Genomic DNA, 17,881 nt, shown 5'->3' on the forward strand with positions numbered 1-17,881 from the left:
CTTTTCACTCACTTTTCAGGATCTTTGGGTGGGCTATTTTTCTAACCCTCACTATTTTCTAATAGTCCCAGCGACCCTCTACAAGGTCACATAGGTTTGGGGTCCATTCGTGGTTCGCATTCCACTTTTGGAGTATATGGTTTGTGTTGCCCCTATCCCTATGTGTCCCCATTGCATCCTATTGTAACTATACATTATTTGCACTGTTTTCTAAGACTATACTGCATATTTTTGGTGTTGTGTACATATATCTTGTGTATATTTGCTATCCTCATACTGAGGGTACACTCTGAGATACTTTGGCATATTGTCATAAAAATAAAGTACCTTTATTTTTAGTATATCTGTGTATTGTGTTTTCTTATGATATAGTGCAAGTGACACTAGTGGTACTGTAGGAGCTTCACTCGTCTCCTAGTTCAGCCTAAGCTGCTCTGCTAAGCTACCATTATCTATCAGCCTAAGCTGCTAGACACCCTATACACTAATAAGGGATAACTGGGCCTGGTGCAAGGTGTAAGTACCCCTTGGTACTCACTACAAGCCAGTCCAGCCTCCTACAGCCAGAATGTTAGAGTGCCATCTGTTAGGGAAAGTTCTCCCTCTGTTCATTCTCACCATTCGTCTGTGTCAAGGCATGCCCAACCCACCCACCCTGATGACAGAGTGTTAGAAAGGGAGCTCAATAGATTGAGAGTGGAAGAATCCAGGCTGAAGCTTAAGAAGCAACAGCTGGATTTAGATAGGCAAGCCTTTGATTTAGAAAAAGAAAGACAGAGGTTGGGGTTAGGACCCCATGGTGGCTGCAGCAGTATTCCAAATAGTCATCCTGCAAAAGAGCATGATTCTAGGAATCTGCACAAGATAGTTCCCTCTTACAAGGAGGGGGATGACATTAACAAGTGGTTTGCTGCACTTGAGAGGGCCTGTGTTGTACAGGGGGTCCCTCAAAGGCAGTGGGCTGCTATCCTATGGCTATCTTTCAGTGGAAAGGGTAGGGATAGGCTCCTTACTGTGAAGGAAAGTGATGTCAATAATTTTGCAGTTCTTAAGAATGCACTCCTAGATGGTTATGGCTTAACCACTGAACAGTACAGGATGAAGTTCAGAGAAACCAAAAAGGAGTCTTCACAAGACTGGGTAGACTTTGTTGACCATTCAGTGAAGGCCCTGGAGGGGTGGTTACATGGCAGTAAAGTTTCTGACTATGAAAGCCTGTATAACTTAATCCTGGGAGAGCATATTCTTAATAATTGTTTGTCTGATTTGTTACACCAGTACCTGGTAGACTCAGATCTGACCTCTCCCCAAGAATTGGGAAAGAAGGCAGACAAATGGGTCAGAACAAGGGTGAACAGAAAAGTTCATACAGGGGGTGACAAGGATGGCAAGAAGAAGGATGGTAAGTCTTCTGACAAGGGTGGGGACAAATCTAAAAATGAGTCTTCATCAGGCCCACAAAAACACTCTGGGGGGGTGGTGGGCCCAAATCCTCTTCAAATCAAAACAAAGAAAAGAAACCATGGTGCTATTTATATAAAATAAAAGGCCATTGGACAACAGATCCCAGTTGTCCAAAGAAAAGCACCAAGCCTCCTACCACTACAACCCCTGCTGCTACACCTAGTGCCCCTAGTAATAGCAGTAGTGGTGGGAGCAAACCTACTAATAGCCAATCCAAGGGAGTAGCTGGGCTCACTTTTGGTAATTTAGTTGGGGTTGGTCTTGTTATGGAGACCACAAAGGCTGTGTTAGTCTCTGAGGGGGCCATTGATTCGGCCACCTAGATTGCTTGTCCCCTTAATATGGATAAGTACAAGCAAGTACCCCTAATAAATGGTGTTGAGGTTCAGGCCTACAGGGACACAGGTGCCAGTGTTACCATGGTAATAGAGAAACTGGTCCACCCTGAACAACACCTACTTGGTCACCAGTACCAAGTGACTGATGCTCATAACAACACTCTTAGCCACCCCATGGCTGTTGTGAATCTCAACGGGGGGGGGGTTACTGGTCCAAAGAAAGTTTGGTTGCCTCAGATTTACCTGTAGACTGTCTACTAGGGAACGATTTAGAGACATCAGCTTGGGCAGAAGTGGAGTTGGAGGCTCATGCAGCAATGCTGGGCATTCCAGGGCATATTTTTGCTTTGACAAGGGCTCAGGCCAAAAAGCAAAAAGGACAGGGTGACTTGGATCCTGGAAGAATGGACCAAGTGCTCCCTAAAGCTAGGGTTAGTAAAGATAAAACACTACCTACTATCCCTCCCTTTACAGTGGATTCAACTTCTGAGGAAGAAGAATTTCCACCCTGTGCAGAACCTACACCAGAGGAGCTGGAAGCAGACACTGCTGAGCTTTTGGGTGAAGGGGGGCCTGCCAGGGAGGAGCTGAGTGTGGCACAGCATACCTGTCCCACACTAGAGGGTCTAAGGCAGCAAGCTGTCAAACAAGCAAATGGGGAAGTAAGTGACTCTCATAGAGTTTACTGGGAGGACAACCTTTTGTATACTGAAGCAAGGGATCCAAAACCTGGAGCTGCCAGGAGATTGGTGATTCCTCAGGAATACAGAAAGTTCCTCCTAACTCTAGCCCACGACAGTCCCTTAGCTGGACATTAGGGGCAAATGAAAACTTGGGACAGGCTTGTCCCCTTGTTTCATTGGCCTACAATGTCAGAGGACACAAAGGAATTTTGTAAGTCCTGTGAAACCTGTCAAGCCAGTGGCAAGACAGGTGGCACCCCAAAGGCACCCCATATTCCACTGCCTGTGGTTGGGGTTCCCTTTGAAAGGGTAGGGGTTGACATAGTCGGACCCCTTGACCCACCTACTGCTTCAGGCAATAGGTTTATCTTGGTGGTAATTGACCATGCCACCAGATATCCTGAAGCAATTCCTCTAAGGACCACTACAGCTCCTGCAGTGGCAAAGGCCCTCCTGGGAATCTTTTCCAGGGTAGGCTTCCCAAAAGAGGTGGTATCAGACAGGGGAAGCAATTTCATGTCTGCTTACTTAAAGGCCATGTGGAAGGAATGTGGTGTTACATACAAGTTCACCACACCCTATAATCCACAAACAAATGGACTGGTTGAGAGGTTTAATAAAACTCTCTAAGGAATGATAATGGGGCTCCCTGACAAACTCCGCAGGAGATGGGATGTCCTGTTACCTTGCCTCCTTTTTGCTTACAGAGAGGTACCCCAAAAAGGAGTGGGCTTCAGCCCCTTTGAACTCCTATTTGGACACCCTGTAAGAGGTCCTCTAACACTTGTGAAGGAGGGTTGGGAACAACCTTTAAAAGCTCCAAAGCAAGACATAGTGGACTATGTACTTGGCCTAAGATCTAGGATGGCTGAGTACATGAAAAAGGCCAGTAAAAACCTTCAGGCCAGCCAAGAGCTCCAAAAGCAATGGCATGACCAGAAGGCCGTTTTGGTTCAGTACCAACCAGGGCAGAAAGTGTGGGTCTTGGAGCCTGTGGCCCCAAGAGCACTCCAAGACAAATGGAGTGGACCCCACATAATTGTTGAGAAAAAGGGTGAAGTCACCTACTTAGTTGACTTAGGCACTGCCAGGAGTCCCCTTAGGGTGCTCCATGTCAATCGCCTGAAACCCTACTATGACAGAGCTGATCTCACCCTGCTCATGGCAACAGATGAGGGACAGGAAGAAGAGAGTGATCCTCTCCCTGATCTCTTCTCTTCCACAGAACAAGATGCTCTAGTGGAAGGTGTAGTTTTGGCAGATTGTCTTACTGCTGAGCAGAAAGACCACTGCATAAATCTCCTGGGTCAGTTTTCTGAACTCTTTTCTACTGTGCTAGGCACCTCTTCTTGGTGTGAGCACACTATAGATACTGGAGACAGCTTGCCTGTCAAAAGTAAGATCTATAGGCAGCCTGACCATGTCAGAGACTACATAAAACAAGAGGTGCAGAAAATGCTTGAACTGGGAGTAGTTGAGCACTCTGAAATTCCATGGGCCTCTCCTGTGGTACTTGTACCAAAACCTCATTCCAAAGATGGTAAAATGGAAATTAGATTTTTTGTTGACTACAGAGGTCCAAAGTATTATAGATTAGGTTCCCCCTACAACTCAGACTCAGGTGAGAGCCTTTTTAGGCCTCACTGGCTATTACAGGAGTTTCATAAAGAACTATGGCACCATTGCAGCCCCTCTTAATGACCTCACATCTAAGAAAATGCCTAAAAAGGTATTATGGACAGCAAACTGTCAGAAAGCTTTTGAGGAGCTGAAGCAGGCCATGTGCTCTGCACCTGTCCTGAAAAGCCCCTGTTACTCCAAAAAATTCATTGTCCAAACTGATGCATCTGAATTAGGGGTAGGGACAGTCTTATCACAACTTAATTCTGAGGGCCAGGATCAACCTGTTGCTTTTATCAGCAGGAGGTTGACCCCTAGAGAAAAGCGTTGGTCTGCCATAGAGAGGGAGGCCTTTGCTGTGGTCTGGGCACTGAAGAAGTTGAGGCCATACCTGTTTGGCACTCACTAGATTGTTCAGACAGACCACAAACCTCTACTTTGGCTCAAACAAATGAAAGGTGAAAACCCTAAATTGTTGAGGTGGTCCATATCCCTACAGCGAATGGACTATACAGTGGAACATAGACCTGGGAGTACCCACTCCAATGCAGATGGACTCTCCAGATATTTCCACTTAGACAATGAAGACTCTTCAGGTCATGGCTAGTCTTATTGTCCTTCGTTTGGGGGGTGGGGGGGTTGTGTAGGAAAGTACCACCTTGCCTGGCATGTTACCCCCATATTTCACTGCATATTTGTTGTTTTAGATGTATGTGTCACTAGGACCCTGCCAGCCAGGGCTCCAGTGCTCATAAGTGTGCCCTGTATGTGTTACCTGTTTTATGACTAACTGTCTCACTGAGGCTCTGCTATCCAGAACCTCAGTGGTTATGCTCTCTCATTTCTTTCCAAATTGTCACTAACAGGCTAGTGACCAATTTCACCAATTTACATTGGCATACTGGAACACCCTTATAATTCCCTAGTATATGGTACTGAGGTACCCAGGGTATTGGGGTTCCAGGAGATCGCTATGGGCTGCAGCATTTCTTGTGCCACCCATAGGGAGATCTGACAATTCTTACACAGGCCTGCCAGTGCAGCCTGAGTGAAATAACGTCCACGTTATTTCACAGCCATTTACCACTGCACATAAGTAACTTATAAGTCACCTATATGTCTAACCTTTACCTGGTAAAGTTTGGGTGCTACGTTACTTAGTGTGTGGGCACCCTGGCACTAGCCAAAGTGCTCCCACATTGTTCAGGGCAAATTCCCCGAACTTTGTGAGTGCGGGGACACCATTACACGCGTGCACTATACATATGTCACAACATATGTATAGCGTCACAATGGTAACTCCGAAGATGGCCATGTAACATGTCTAAGATCATGGAATTGTCACCCCAATGCCATTCTGGCATTGGGGAGACAATTCCATGATACCCCGAGTCTCTAGCCCAGACCCGGGTACTGCCAAACTGCCTTTCCCGGGGTTTCACTGCAGCTGCTGCTGCTGCCAACCCCTCAGACAGGTTTCTGCCCTCCTGGGGTCCAGCCAGGCTTGGCCCAGGAAGGCAGAACAAAGGACTTCCTCAGAGAGAGGGTGTTACACCCTCTCCCTTTGGAAAAAGGTGCCAGGGCTGGGGAGGAGTAGCCTCCCCCAGTCTCTGGAAATGCTTTGATGGGCACAGATGGTGCCCATCTCTGCATAAGCAAGTCTACACCGGTTCAGGGATCCCTCAGCCCAGCTCTGGATCGAAACTGGACAAAGGAAAGGGGAGTGACCACTCCCCTGACCTGCACCTCCCCTGGGAGGTGCCCAGAGCTCCTCCAGTATGCTCCAGACCTCTGCCATCTTGGAAACAGAGGTTCTGCTGGCACACTGGACTGCTCTGAGTGGCCAGTGCCAGCAGGTGACGTCAGAGACTCCTTCTGATAGGCTCCTTCAGGTGTTGCTAGCCTATCCTCTCTCCTAAGTAGCCAAACCTCCTTTCCTGGCTATTTAGGGTCTCTGCTTTGGGGAATTCCTTAGATAACGAATGCAAGAGCTCATCAGAGTTCCTCTGCATCTCTCTCTTCACCTTCTGCCAAGGAATCGACTGCTGACCGCGCTGGAAGCCTGCAAAACTGCAACAAAGTAGCAAAGCTGACTACTGCGACCTTGTAACGCTGATCCTGCCGCCTTCTCAACTGTTTTCCTGGTAGGTACATGCTGTGGGGGTAGTCTGCCTCCTCCCTGCACTAGAAGCTCCGAAGAAATCTCCTGTGGGTCGACGGAATCTTCCCCCTGCAACCGCAGGCACCAAAGAACTGCATCACCGGTCCTCTGGGTCTCCTCTCAGCACGACGAGTGAGGTCCCTTGAACTCAGCAACTCTGTCCAAGTGACTCCCATAGTCCAGTGACTCTTCAGTCCAAGTTGGGTGGAGGTAAGTCCTTGCCTCCCCACGCTAGACTGCATTGCTGGGAACCGCGTGTTTTGCAGCTACTCCAGCTCCTGTGCACTCTTCCAGGATTTCCTTTGTGCACAGCCAAGCCTGGGTCCCCGGCACTCTAACCTGCAGTGCACAACCTCCTGAGTTGTCCTCCGGCGTCGTGGGACCCTGCTTTGTGTGAGCTCCAGTTCACTCCACTTTGTAGTGCCTGTTCTGGCACTTCTGCGGATGCTGCTTGCTTCTGAGTGGGCTCTTTGTCTTGCTGGATGCCCCCTTTGTCTCCTCACACAATTGGTGACATCCTGGTCCCTCCTGGGCCACAGCAGCATCCAAAAACCCTAACCACGACCCTTGCAGCTAGCAAGGCTTGTTTGTGGTCTTTCTGCACGGAAACATGTCTGCACAACTCTTCACAACGTGGGACATCCATCCTCCAAAGGGGAAGTTTCTAGCCCTTGTCGTTCTTGCAGAATCCACAGCTTCTACCATCTGCTGGCAGCTTCTTTGCACCCACAGCTGGCATTTCCTGGGCATCTGCCCACTCCCGACTTGATCGTGACTCTTGGACTTGGTCCCCTTGTTCCACAGGTACTCTCGTCAGGAAATCCATCGTTGTTGCATTGCTGGTGTTGGTCTTCCTTGCAGAATTCCCTTATCACGACTTCTGTGCTCTTTGGGGAACTTAGGTGCACTTTGCACCCACTTTTCAGGGTCTTGGGGTGGGCTATTTTTCTAACCCTCACTGTTTTCTTACAGTCCCAGCGACCCTCTACAAGGTCACATAGGTTTGGGGTCCATTTGTGGTTTGCATTCCACTTCTAGAGTATATGGTTTGTGTTGCCTCATCCCTATGTGCCCCCATTGCATTCTATTGTGACTATACATTGTTTGCACTGTTTTCTATTGCTATTACTGCATATTTTGGTATTGTGTACATATATCTTGTGTATATTTGCTATCCTCATACTGAGGGTACTCACTGAGATACTTTGGCATATTGTCATAAAAATAAAGTACCTTTATTTTTAGTATATCTGTGTATTGTGTTTTCTTATGATATTGTGCAAGTGACACTAGTGGTACTGTAGGAGCTTCACTCGTCTCCTAGTTCAGCCTAAGCTGCTCTGCTAAGCTACCTTTTCTATCAGCCTAAGCTGCTAGACACCCCTCTACACTAATAAGGGATACCTGGGCCTGGTGCAAGGTGTAAGTACCCCTTGGTACTCACTACAAGCCAGTCCAGCCTCCTACACTCACTGTGCTATTGCTGTGCAGGTGACTCTGTTGAATGTCAATATCACAGGTTTTAAAAAGCATTAGCATCGGAAAAGCAGATAGCGATTACTGCCATTTAAAAAATATAGAAAAGTGTGTTTTCTACATTTTAAAGATTGCAGGCACATTGTGTGATGCATTGTGAACTGTGGCATTGCATTGCGTCGTGCAGCACAGCAGCCACTTGGAAAGCATAGAAAGAAATGTTTTCTACTCTTTCAAGATGGGAGGAATGAGGGTGGAGGGCAACATCTAGGGTATCATGAAAGCTGGCACCCGACATGCTGTGGAAAAGCACTGTGCATTAGGGTAGAGGCAAGAGTTTGGGTGTGTGAGGATAAGCAAGGGATGGAGTATGATGCTCTCCGAAGAAAAAATATGCACTCCCATGCAGTGTGTTGTGTTTTGACTACCAGGACTGGTCACTTATTATGTAATGGAGTGTCATTAGCTCATCTGGTTCTATGTAGAATGTTGATGGGTGGTATGGCAGTTGGAGGTGGCTGAGGCGTGGGCAGGACCTGTTTGGTGTTGTTGCAAGATTGTTCTAATGAATCCACTATACACTTATTTGGTTCCATGTCTCATCAATCCCTTGGTGCGACACAACATCCGAAATCTGGTGACGAGCTGTGGAACCTGTGGAAGGGTCAGTGTACGTGAGGTTGTTATCTCTCAGCCAGTCCATCTACATGAGGAGAGTTGTACGTTGATTGAGGATTGAAAGCTGCAAAAGCTTTCCTGAGACACAGTTCTAGGATTTGTAAAAAAAAAAAAAAAACTGTTTTTTCATCGTACAAAGTTGTGCACCAGACACAAGAAGTTGACGGCCACAGTGTGAGAGAGGGCAGGGAGGCGCATGAGAAGTTCGTGAGGCTGCTGTGAAGTGAGTGTGTTTCAAGCCTTCAGAGCGCACTGGCATCACTCTCTGCTGCTAGGTGTCTGCATGATCACATCTGTATGGAACTGCTTGTACTGGGTTGGGCAGTGTCAGGAAGTAGTGCCATCACAACTGGTGATGTTTGGCGCCATCTTGGATCAGGTGGTTTCTCACATCGGGCACATCGCCCTGAGGGGAATGGGCTTGCTGTGAAATGTCGAATGTAATATCACTTTCTGTGTGCATCACACCATGTGGCGAGCAGTCCTGACTAGAGTTTCTGGCAAATTCTGAAATTTGGTTGGCAATCGTGTCATTATTCTCCAGAATTATATCCCTCATGCATCACATCACCAGTGGGAAACTGTCCTGATTCCAGCTTGTAGCAATTCCATGAACCCTGTGGCATCTTGGGCATCACTTTGTGAGCTGTGACATGTAGTAGCTTGATTTGACTGGCTCATGGAGGTGAAAAAAGAAGGCACTACTGGATGACAGTTCTCCTGAATGAACAGGTTTTTGTTTTAGTTTATTTTGTTAGCTTATTGTATTAGATTATTTTTTTGGTTACTGTGCTGCAGTATAAAGTTAAGGCAGCAACAGGGATGATGATGTAACCCCCACAATTTTTATGTGAGGTGGGGGAGCAAACTTTACCATGGTATTTTGACTCTTATTTAGTGGCTATTGGGGAAGAAAGATTTTCTACATCTTGAAACCAAGGTGTTTTTTTACAAAATCAGTGTTTAGAGGATAGGAACATATATGAAAGTTTAGATGAGATTCCTGTTCGGCGATGAAGAAGGTAACCCTAGAGATGTATATGAGATGTCAGTAGAAATGTTAGACATTAGTAACTATGTGGCATGTTTGAGGAATTTGGCTAGGACGTGTGATTTTGTGGACTTGACTGATTTGTTAATTTGTGATCAATTGCTGTACTATACAAACAATATCAATGTATAGGGGAAATTGTTGTCTAAAAACCCTTGCTAAAAAGAAGCTATTACCATTATTGAGGGTACTGAATATGCATTGTGTTGGGTTAAAAAGTGTGGAGGAACATCATGATGAAGGGGGTGTTTCCAGAGTTATAGCTACCATAAAGGATGATAAGAGTGTAGAAGAGGCTAAGAGTAAGAATGACAGTAGCAAACTCAAGTGTTAATGATGTGGAAGTGGACAACCTGAATTGTTTTGCTAAAAATGCCATTTGCAAGATGTCAGGATTGAAAGGGCACTTTGCCAGAGTATTGAAGGGTTCTGAGTTGGGTAATGTAAGTAAAATAGTGCACCAATTTGACAAAGTGAATGAGGGTGTCAGATAGCTGGTATTTGCTGTCACAGATGCAGTCATGGATGTGGATGTGGTGATTTCTAAGGATGTGTTGTGTGGTAGTGATGGTGTGAAGTGATGATTAGGGGGAAAACAATTGACTGTATTGTCAGATTCTGGTTCACCCTACACATTGGCTACTGAACGTATCTGGGAGGAGGTGTATAAACGTGACGGAACTGAACTCAGCAAACCGTATATCAAGACTTTTGGCTATGGTGGTGCAACCATTCATGTTATGGAGTATGATCCCAAGTTGATTAATTTCAAGGGAAGGAAGACATGGGGAAACGTGTATCTAGTGAAAAGAATCAATGGCTTATTGGAGTGGAGACACTAGAGACATTTGGATATTACTCTCAATTGCAATGCACGTAAGCAAGTGATGTTGGTAGATTGTGGACAGGAGAACCAGTATATAGAAATTTCCTGATGTTTTTGGAGAAAAGTTAAGAACGTTTAAAAGATTTAAACACAGTATTGTGGTGAAGGAGGGAGCAATACCTGTTGTGCACAAAGTGAGGACGGTGCCACATTTTTTTAGCACAGAGATGATTGCATTTTGTTAAGACATGACTTTGCTGACAACAATGACTGACATAGAAATAACAGTGATCAAGCAGAGTCGGTACAGCCCCAGTGAAGTCATAAATATTACAGGATATATTCTGCAAACGAATAAACAATTAACTCTATCCTCTAATCCCCCCAAATCATTTACCAAATCACCTAAACTGTGAAATCCAAATATGCATCAACACTCTAGGAGATATAGAAGTGATATAAACATGCAAGGGGAGGCTAAAAATTATACAATGCCTGATTAGACGGGGGATAGAGAGGGGACCCAACTAAGCTACTATCATAAACAGCATCTAAAAGAGTACCCACACCATCATCAACAGGCTCACTGGAGGAAGTAGCTACATTTGATGCTAGATCTCTTGAAGGAAGAACTTGACAGGCTGCTGAAGTTAGGTTTCATTGAGGAGATTAAATCCTCAGAATGGCAGGCTTAGGTAGTGGTGGCACTGAAGAATACTGGCAAAAGTTTGAGAATGTTTGTTGATTTAAGGGACCTGAACAAACCTTCTGGGTTGACACGCAACCTTTGCAAAATATTGGGCAAGAATTGTCTCTACTGAAGTGTGCACGTCTGTTCAGTGTGATGAACCTTTCAGCTGTTTACCACCAAGTACCATTGAGTGAGAAGTCCCACCATCTGACTTCATTTGTCAGGTCTCTAGGAGCCTATCGGTCCGTCCATGTGCTGTTTGGACTTGCATCGGTGGTGGCATGTTTCCAGAGAGTGATGATGAAAGTGATAGAAGGGATTGCTGAGATTAAAATCTTTCAGGGTGAAATCTTGGTGTATGAAAAAGATGAAGAACACCATGATAAGAAACAGTTTCAAGTACTTGGTAGATTAGGAGACTATAGTTTAACTGTGAGGAAGGAGAAATGTAGGTTCAGATTGATTTTGGTATCCTACTTGGAACATACTATTTCCAGTGATGGGATTAGTCCCAAACCTAATTTTGCTAAGGGTTTTATTTAGGGTTTGGTGGAGGGGGTTACTCTGTCACAAATATATGGGATATCACATCCGCTGTATTACAATTCCATAATAGTTTATGGAAATTGTAATACAGTGGATAGGATATCCGTCAAATTTGTGATAGAGTAACTCCTCCATCAAATTCTAAATCAGGCCCTAAGTCTTTAGTTGATGCTCCTAAACCTACCTGCAAAGATGAGATACATTTCTTCCTAGGACTAGCTGAATATTACCATAAAATTATTTAGAATTTTGTGAGTGTGGTTCAACCAATATGGTTCTACTGAAGAAGGGAAAGAGATTTGTATGGACAGAGGATTATAGAAGTGCTTTTGAGTTTGTCAAGAAGAGGACTGGAAGTTTTCCCATACTTGGATAGTTTGTTGTCCTTAGGAAAACAATTTTAACCACTGACGCAAGTCTAAAGGGACTGGGGGCCAGATGTAGCAAACGTTTAGCGAGTCGCAAACGGCAAAATTTGCCGTTTGCGACTCGCTAAACGCGTATCCCAATGCAGAAATGCATTTTGCGAGTCGTTACCGACTCGCAAAATGCATTTCAGACTCGCAAATAGGAAGGGGTGTTCCCTTCCTATTTGCGAGTCGCATTGGGATGCAATATAATGGCATCGCAGTTACCATCCACTTCAAGTGGATGGTAACCCAATCGCAAATTGGAAGGGGTCCCCATGGGACCCCTTCCAGTTTGTGACTGGACCCCAAAATATTTTTTCAGGGCAGGGAGTGGTCCAAGGGACCACTCCCTGCCCTGAAAAAAAACCGAAACAAAAGGTTTCGTTTTTTTTGAAGTGCAGCTCGTTTTCCTGTTAGGAAAACGGGCTACACTTAAAAAAAAAAAAAACTGCTTTATTGAAAAGCAGGTCGCAAACATGGAGGTCTGCTGACGACAGCAGGCCTCCATGTTAGCGAGTGCCTATACTCGCAATGGGGCCGCAATTTGCGACCCACCTCATGAATATTCATGAGGTGGGTCATTGCGACCCCATTGCGAGTCACAGTCGGTGTCTGAGACACCGTACTGCATAGCAATTTGCGACTTGCAAATTGCAAGTCGCAGGGACTCGCAATTTGCAAGTCGCAAATTGCCGACTTGCTACATCTGGCCCTGGGTGTGGTATAGTCTCAGATTGTGGAGGGGAAAAGAAGGTGGTTGCTTTTGCCTCTAGGGCTCTGAGGGGTGCAGAAGAGAACTATTCCATTGTTAAAAGGAGGCACTTGTGTGTATGTGGGGCATTTTGCATTTAAAATTCTATTTGTAGGGCCTACCTTTTGTGGTGAGGTCAGACAATAGACCACCGGTTATGTTGTTCGCTTGCAAAGGTAGTAAAAAGGATACACCTTACATCAGTAGGTGGATCGCAGGAATGAGGGATTACAATTTCCTCATGGGATATTTGTGTGGGTCTTGTAACAAGACCACAGGCAGCTTATCAAGATTACCTGTTGTGGAGGACAATGGGGATTGTGGGGAAGTCGGTGTGTTGTGGCTACAAGAACAAGCTTTGATTAAGCTAGAGTAGAGTAAGGCAGCACAGGTGGACCAGGCTATGGTTTCCTTGAAAGAATATTTGGGAAGAGGGTGGCCAGAGAAGTACCTAGGGACCAATGTGGGACGTTATTGGATAGTGTGTGATGAATTGTCAATTGTTGATGGTTTTCTGTGTAGAGGTGAGAGATTCGTGCTGGCAGAAGGGTTGCGGGACAAGAAAGTAAACTTGTAATGTGAGGGTCATATAGGCAGGAAGAGGACCAAAGCTCAGATGAAAGAAGGCTACTGGTGGCCACGAATGGATAAGATAGTTAAGAAGTTGGTAAAGGAGAGTGTGTAGTGTGCGTACTGTGACGAGTCACAGAGAACGGTTCCCCTGTCACCTATGAAAGTGCCTGAGAAGCCATGGAGTAAGGTGGCTGTGCATATTGTGGGGCCCTTTAATTAACACTCCTAGGCAGAATAATCTGTCTTATTATTGATGGTCTTCCCTTCTAAGTGGGTTTCTGTGGTGTGTGTCAAAGAAGTCAACACCCAGATGGTGACTGAATTTTTTAGAGATGAGTTTGTAAAAGAAGGTTTTCCTGAATGTATAGTCACCGATAATGGTTTAGAGTTTGTCCCTTCTACGATGGTGGAATTTTTTAGGGATCAGGGGGTTAAACACTGTAAAACTGAAGTTTATTCACCACAAGCTAATGGACTAGTCGAGAGTTTGAAAAGGTCAGTGAAAGCACATGGTTAACAGTTGGTGTGGTGTGGTTTTTCACTGAAGAGTCATTTCAGAGAGAAACTCTGGGCACACAGAACCACACTAAATTTCACAATTTCTGCATCTAGCGCATTCCAGTGAGGCTCTTAGTCATGTCTGCAGGCCCTAATCTGATAATTTAAAAGATTTATGGTGTCAACTTTGAGAACTACAGATCCTCGTTCCTCAACGTGTGACTGATTGGAATCATATAGGATGTTTGTAACTTGTTTAAAATGGGAGACTTGCCCTGACACGGTTAGAGAGTTATAAATGGTGTAGGAGTATATGTGCATCTCATATGATTGTTCCTAATTCTCCAAGCACACAGGCGATGTGAACTTTGATTATCATCCAGCTAATCTTGCACTACAGTTGAATAAAAGCATCAGATCATCTTTCATTTCTGGTGGGTATGAGCATTTATTTACTAGTAACACCACGAAAGTGCAGATTGTTTACTTTTCACAACTTTAGATTACAAAATCAGCTTTTTGATTCATAAAACAGGAGCTTAGTTTCTTGATGGAGTAGTTTAAAAAAATCTCATCTGGACCTTTTCCATTTTTATTCAGTGACTGATGCAAGAGGGGATTGTACGGTGCCTTGCTCTGATAATATTTGTCTTCCTATTCATTTCTGATCCTTTAATGATAGGAAGTCTAGAAACTCTGTGGTTCTACAAAACCTTCCATTATCACAATGGGCCCCCAAATATCATGGATCCTCTTCTGTACTGCTGGACATTATTGGTATGCAATAAACATCTTGGACTATGGGCCATGATGGTAGTCAGACTGATGACTGAGTATAAAAATGTGACCTTAGTGTTGGGTGTGAGTTCCCTCCAAATCTGCATTATTAAGCAGAGTTTGGTACCACAAAAGGGTATCATCATTGGCCAGGTGTTGATTGAAGTAAAAAGGATCCATTGAGGGATTGACGCATTGTCCAGAAGGAGTAGTTGCAGTAGTGGGCAGGCTAGAGGCCCACACATGGCTGGTCAAAGATGTTACATATTAAGAAATAATGTCCAGCTTTGATAAACAGTGGCCGTGTCTAACTAAGATCTTGAATAGTCTAGACCTACTCTGTTTATACCTGCTTCTATGTCAAGCACAGTGTCTGCATCTCTCACATGATATTCATGAAATGGAATGACTCTGAGTCCCAAGTGTTCTTTTTTCTGGTCCAGGTTGTGCTCCATGTGCGGCTAACCAGGAATAATGTACAGATAAGAAATCTAAAATCTGTGCTATGTGACAGGCAGAAGTGTAATGCTGCTTCAACACTACCCAGTAAACATTACTCTTCTGTGTCATAGTTTTAGCTTCTTAAAGACATATTTTACTTCTGAGGATAATCACATTTGTTTTTGTTCTAGGTGTTGTAATTAGCAATGGAGAGCGCTGGAAACAACTGCGGCGATTTTCCCTCATAACCTTAAGGAATTTTGGGATGGGAAAGAGGAGCATTGAAGAGCGGATCCAGGAGGAGGCCCAGTTTTTGGTGGAAGAACTTAGAAAAACTAAAGGTACTTTATATAACAGAGTGTGAAATATTAGTCATAATCCCACCACCATCTCACATAAGCATACTAATCCAGTACGTGTGCTGAGTAATACATTGCAGTCTTCAGTTTAAAACAGGGAACCCATTCTTTAGTTCCTGTTCGGTGGAGGTGGTGCAGAATGCACAAAAAAGAAATTCTGCAATAAACTGTAAGACAAGCTACTTCTCTCTAATGCTGGAGTCAAGCACATTCAGCAAAACATTCAAATGCAAACCGATACTTATTATTTTTCATCCAACTGGGCCCACTCGTTTGCTTGTGCGTTTCAATACCAAGGGGATGCTTTAGGTTCATTGCCAGTGTTTTTCTGGTCTGACTCAGTTTATAACACATTGCATTATTCGCATGAAAAGATTTAAAAAGTAAGCATTGGGAAAACCCATATGTCTGGCTTTAATGTGCTCGCCTGTATGCTGTTTACATACGTCAGCACATTAAAGCCAGACCCATCGGCTTTGGGAATACTTGTTAAACAACATAGCTGCAACTTGGGTACTTCCTTCAAACTCCAGAATGCAACCTGTTCAGAGGAAACATGGGACAGATGGCTGGGTCAGTATTTGGAAATGCAAGGATTACTTAACAGTAATCTTCATTACTCTGACTCTCCCTGTACCCATTCATCATTAGCCTTCCACTGTTTCAAACCTGTCTTCTCTTTCAATAGATGGGTCCAAGGAACTACCTAAAAACCGTCCCCTTCAACAGTACTTCTTGTTCCCAATCTAGCCTTCCTGATAAAAGACTGAGGAGATAAGCTGAGAGGGAGATTTGTAATTATTGGGGCAATTAAGAGAGAACCAGAGTAATGAAGATAACTGGTAAGTGATCCTAACATTACGTCTTCTGCTCCTTCCTCGTCCTACTATTTACTCCAAGAGGTCTTCCCAAGCAAAGAGCCTCACTCATCAGAAGAACAAAAAGAAAAACAGTAGCCCAACAAAAAAAAATAATATATTGTTCTTGAAAACCAACACATGATTATGTTTGAAACACGGGCCACATTTAGCCTGTAATTTAAGAAGAATGTAGACAGAGAAGTCCAGACTGTAGCTAAAGGGAACCCCTGCGGATTCCATCAAGGAAGCTGCTATACCTTTATTGGAGTGGGATATCCTTAGCGGACGTTTGAAAGGCCAGTGGCATGACCATACTAATCCACCTAGCTAGGGAGGACAAAGAAGGCTTTGACCTTTCTTGATCAGCCCAAAGTTAACGAAAAGCAAATCAGAAACTCTGTATTCAGCAGATCTTTACAAGTAAATCTCACTGCTCTTACAACATCTAAAAGGTGTATGAGTGACAGAATCATTTTCACCTTGATGTCTCTGAAATTCTGGTTAGCCTTACAGCAACATTTGGGGTTATGGGAATTAACAATACAGTCATCAAATACCCTCAGGTAAGGGTGGTGACAGACAACAGCACCCAGCTCTTCCAGGCATCTTCCAGGCATCTAGCTGTGGTGATAGCCACAAGAAAAATACTCTAAGAGTTAGGGATTTTTCAGATGCTTGCTCCAGAGGTTCAAAGGGAGAACCTTGAGGAAAATAAATTACTGATGGAAGGACTCAGTGGAGAAAATAATTGTAGACTATAGGTCTTGTAGGTCAAACCCCTGTAGGAAAGTACCATCTTGCCTGGCATGTTACCCCCATTTTTCACTGTATATATGTTGTTTTAGTTGTATGTGTCACTGGGACCCTGGTAACCCAGGGCCCCAGTGCTCATAAGTGTGCCTGAATGTGTTACCTGTGTAGTGACTAACTGTCTCACTGAGGCTCTGCTAATCAGAACCTCAGTGGTTATGCTCTCTCATTTCTTTCCAAATTGTCACTGACAGGCTAGTGACCATTTTTACCAATTTACATTGGCTTACTGGAACACCCTTATAATTCCCTAGTATATGGTACTGAGGTACCCAGGGTATTGGGGTTCCAGGAGATCCCTATGGGCTGCAGCATTTCTTTTGCCACCCATAGGGAGCTCTGACAATTCTTACACAGGCCTGCCACTGCAGCCTGAGTGAAATAACGTCCACGTTATTTCACAGCCATTTTACACTGCACTTAAGTAACTTATAAGTCACCTATATGTCTAACCTTTACCTGGTAAAGGTTAGGTGCAAAGTTACTTAGTGTGAGGGCACCCTGGCACTAGCCAAGGTGCCCCCACATTGTTCAGAGCCAATTCACTGAACTTTGTGAGTGCGGGGACACCATTACACGCGTGCACTACATATAGGTCACTACCTATATGTAGCTTCACCATGGTAACTCCGAATATGGCCATGTAACATGTCTATGATCATGGAATTGCCCCCTCTATGCCATCCTGGCATTGTTGGTACAATTCCATGATCCCAGTGGTCTGTAGCACAGACCCTGGTACTGCCAGACTGACCTTCCTGGGGTTTCACTGCAGCTGCTGCTGCTGCCAACCCCTCAGACAGGCAGCTGCCCTCCTGGGGTCCAGCCAGGCCTTTCCCAGGATGGCAGAACAAAGAACTTCCTCTGA

At 44.7% G+C, this 17,881-nt stretch overlaps 1 protein-coding gene across 1 annotated transcript in view; it reads left to right on the forward strand.

Moving 5' to 3' along the window:
• The window catches only part of LOC138259478 (cytochrome P450 2C19-like), a 564,007-nt gene that overhangs the window by 165,414 nt on the left and 380,712 nt on the right, over nucleotides 1–17,881 (forward strand). Inside the window, exon 3 of the mRNA XM_069207248.1 lies at nucleotides 15,176–15,325. Within this exon, the coding sequence (XP_069063349.1) occupies nucleotides 15,176–15,325 (150 nt within the window). The remainder of the gene's footprint in view (nucleotides 1–15,175; nucleotides 15,326–17,881) is intronic.

This window comes from Pleurodeles waltl, chromosome 9 (genome assembly GCF_031143425.1).
Source record: "Pleurodeles waltl isolate 20211129_DDA chromosome 9, aPleWal1.hap1.20221129, whole genome shotgun sequence".
NCBI classification, from domain to species: Eukaryota; Metazoa; Chordata; class Amphibia; order Caudata; family Salamandridae; genus Pleurodeles; species Pleurodeles waltl.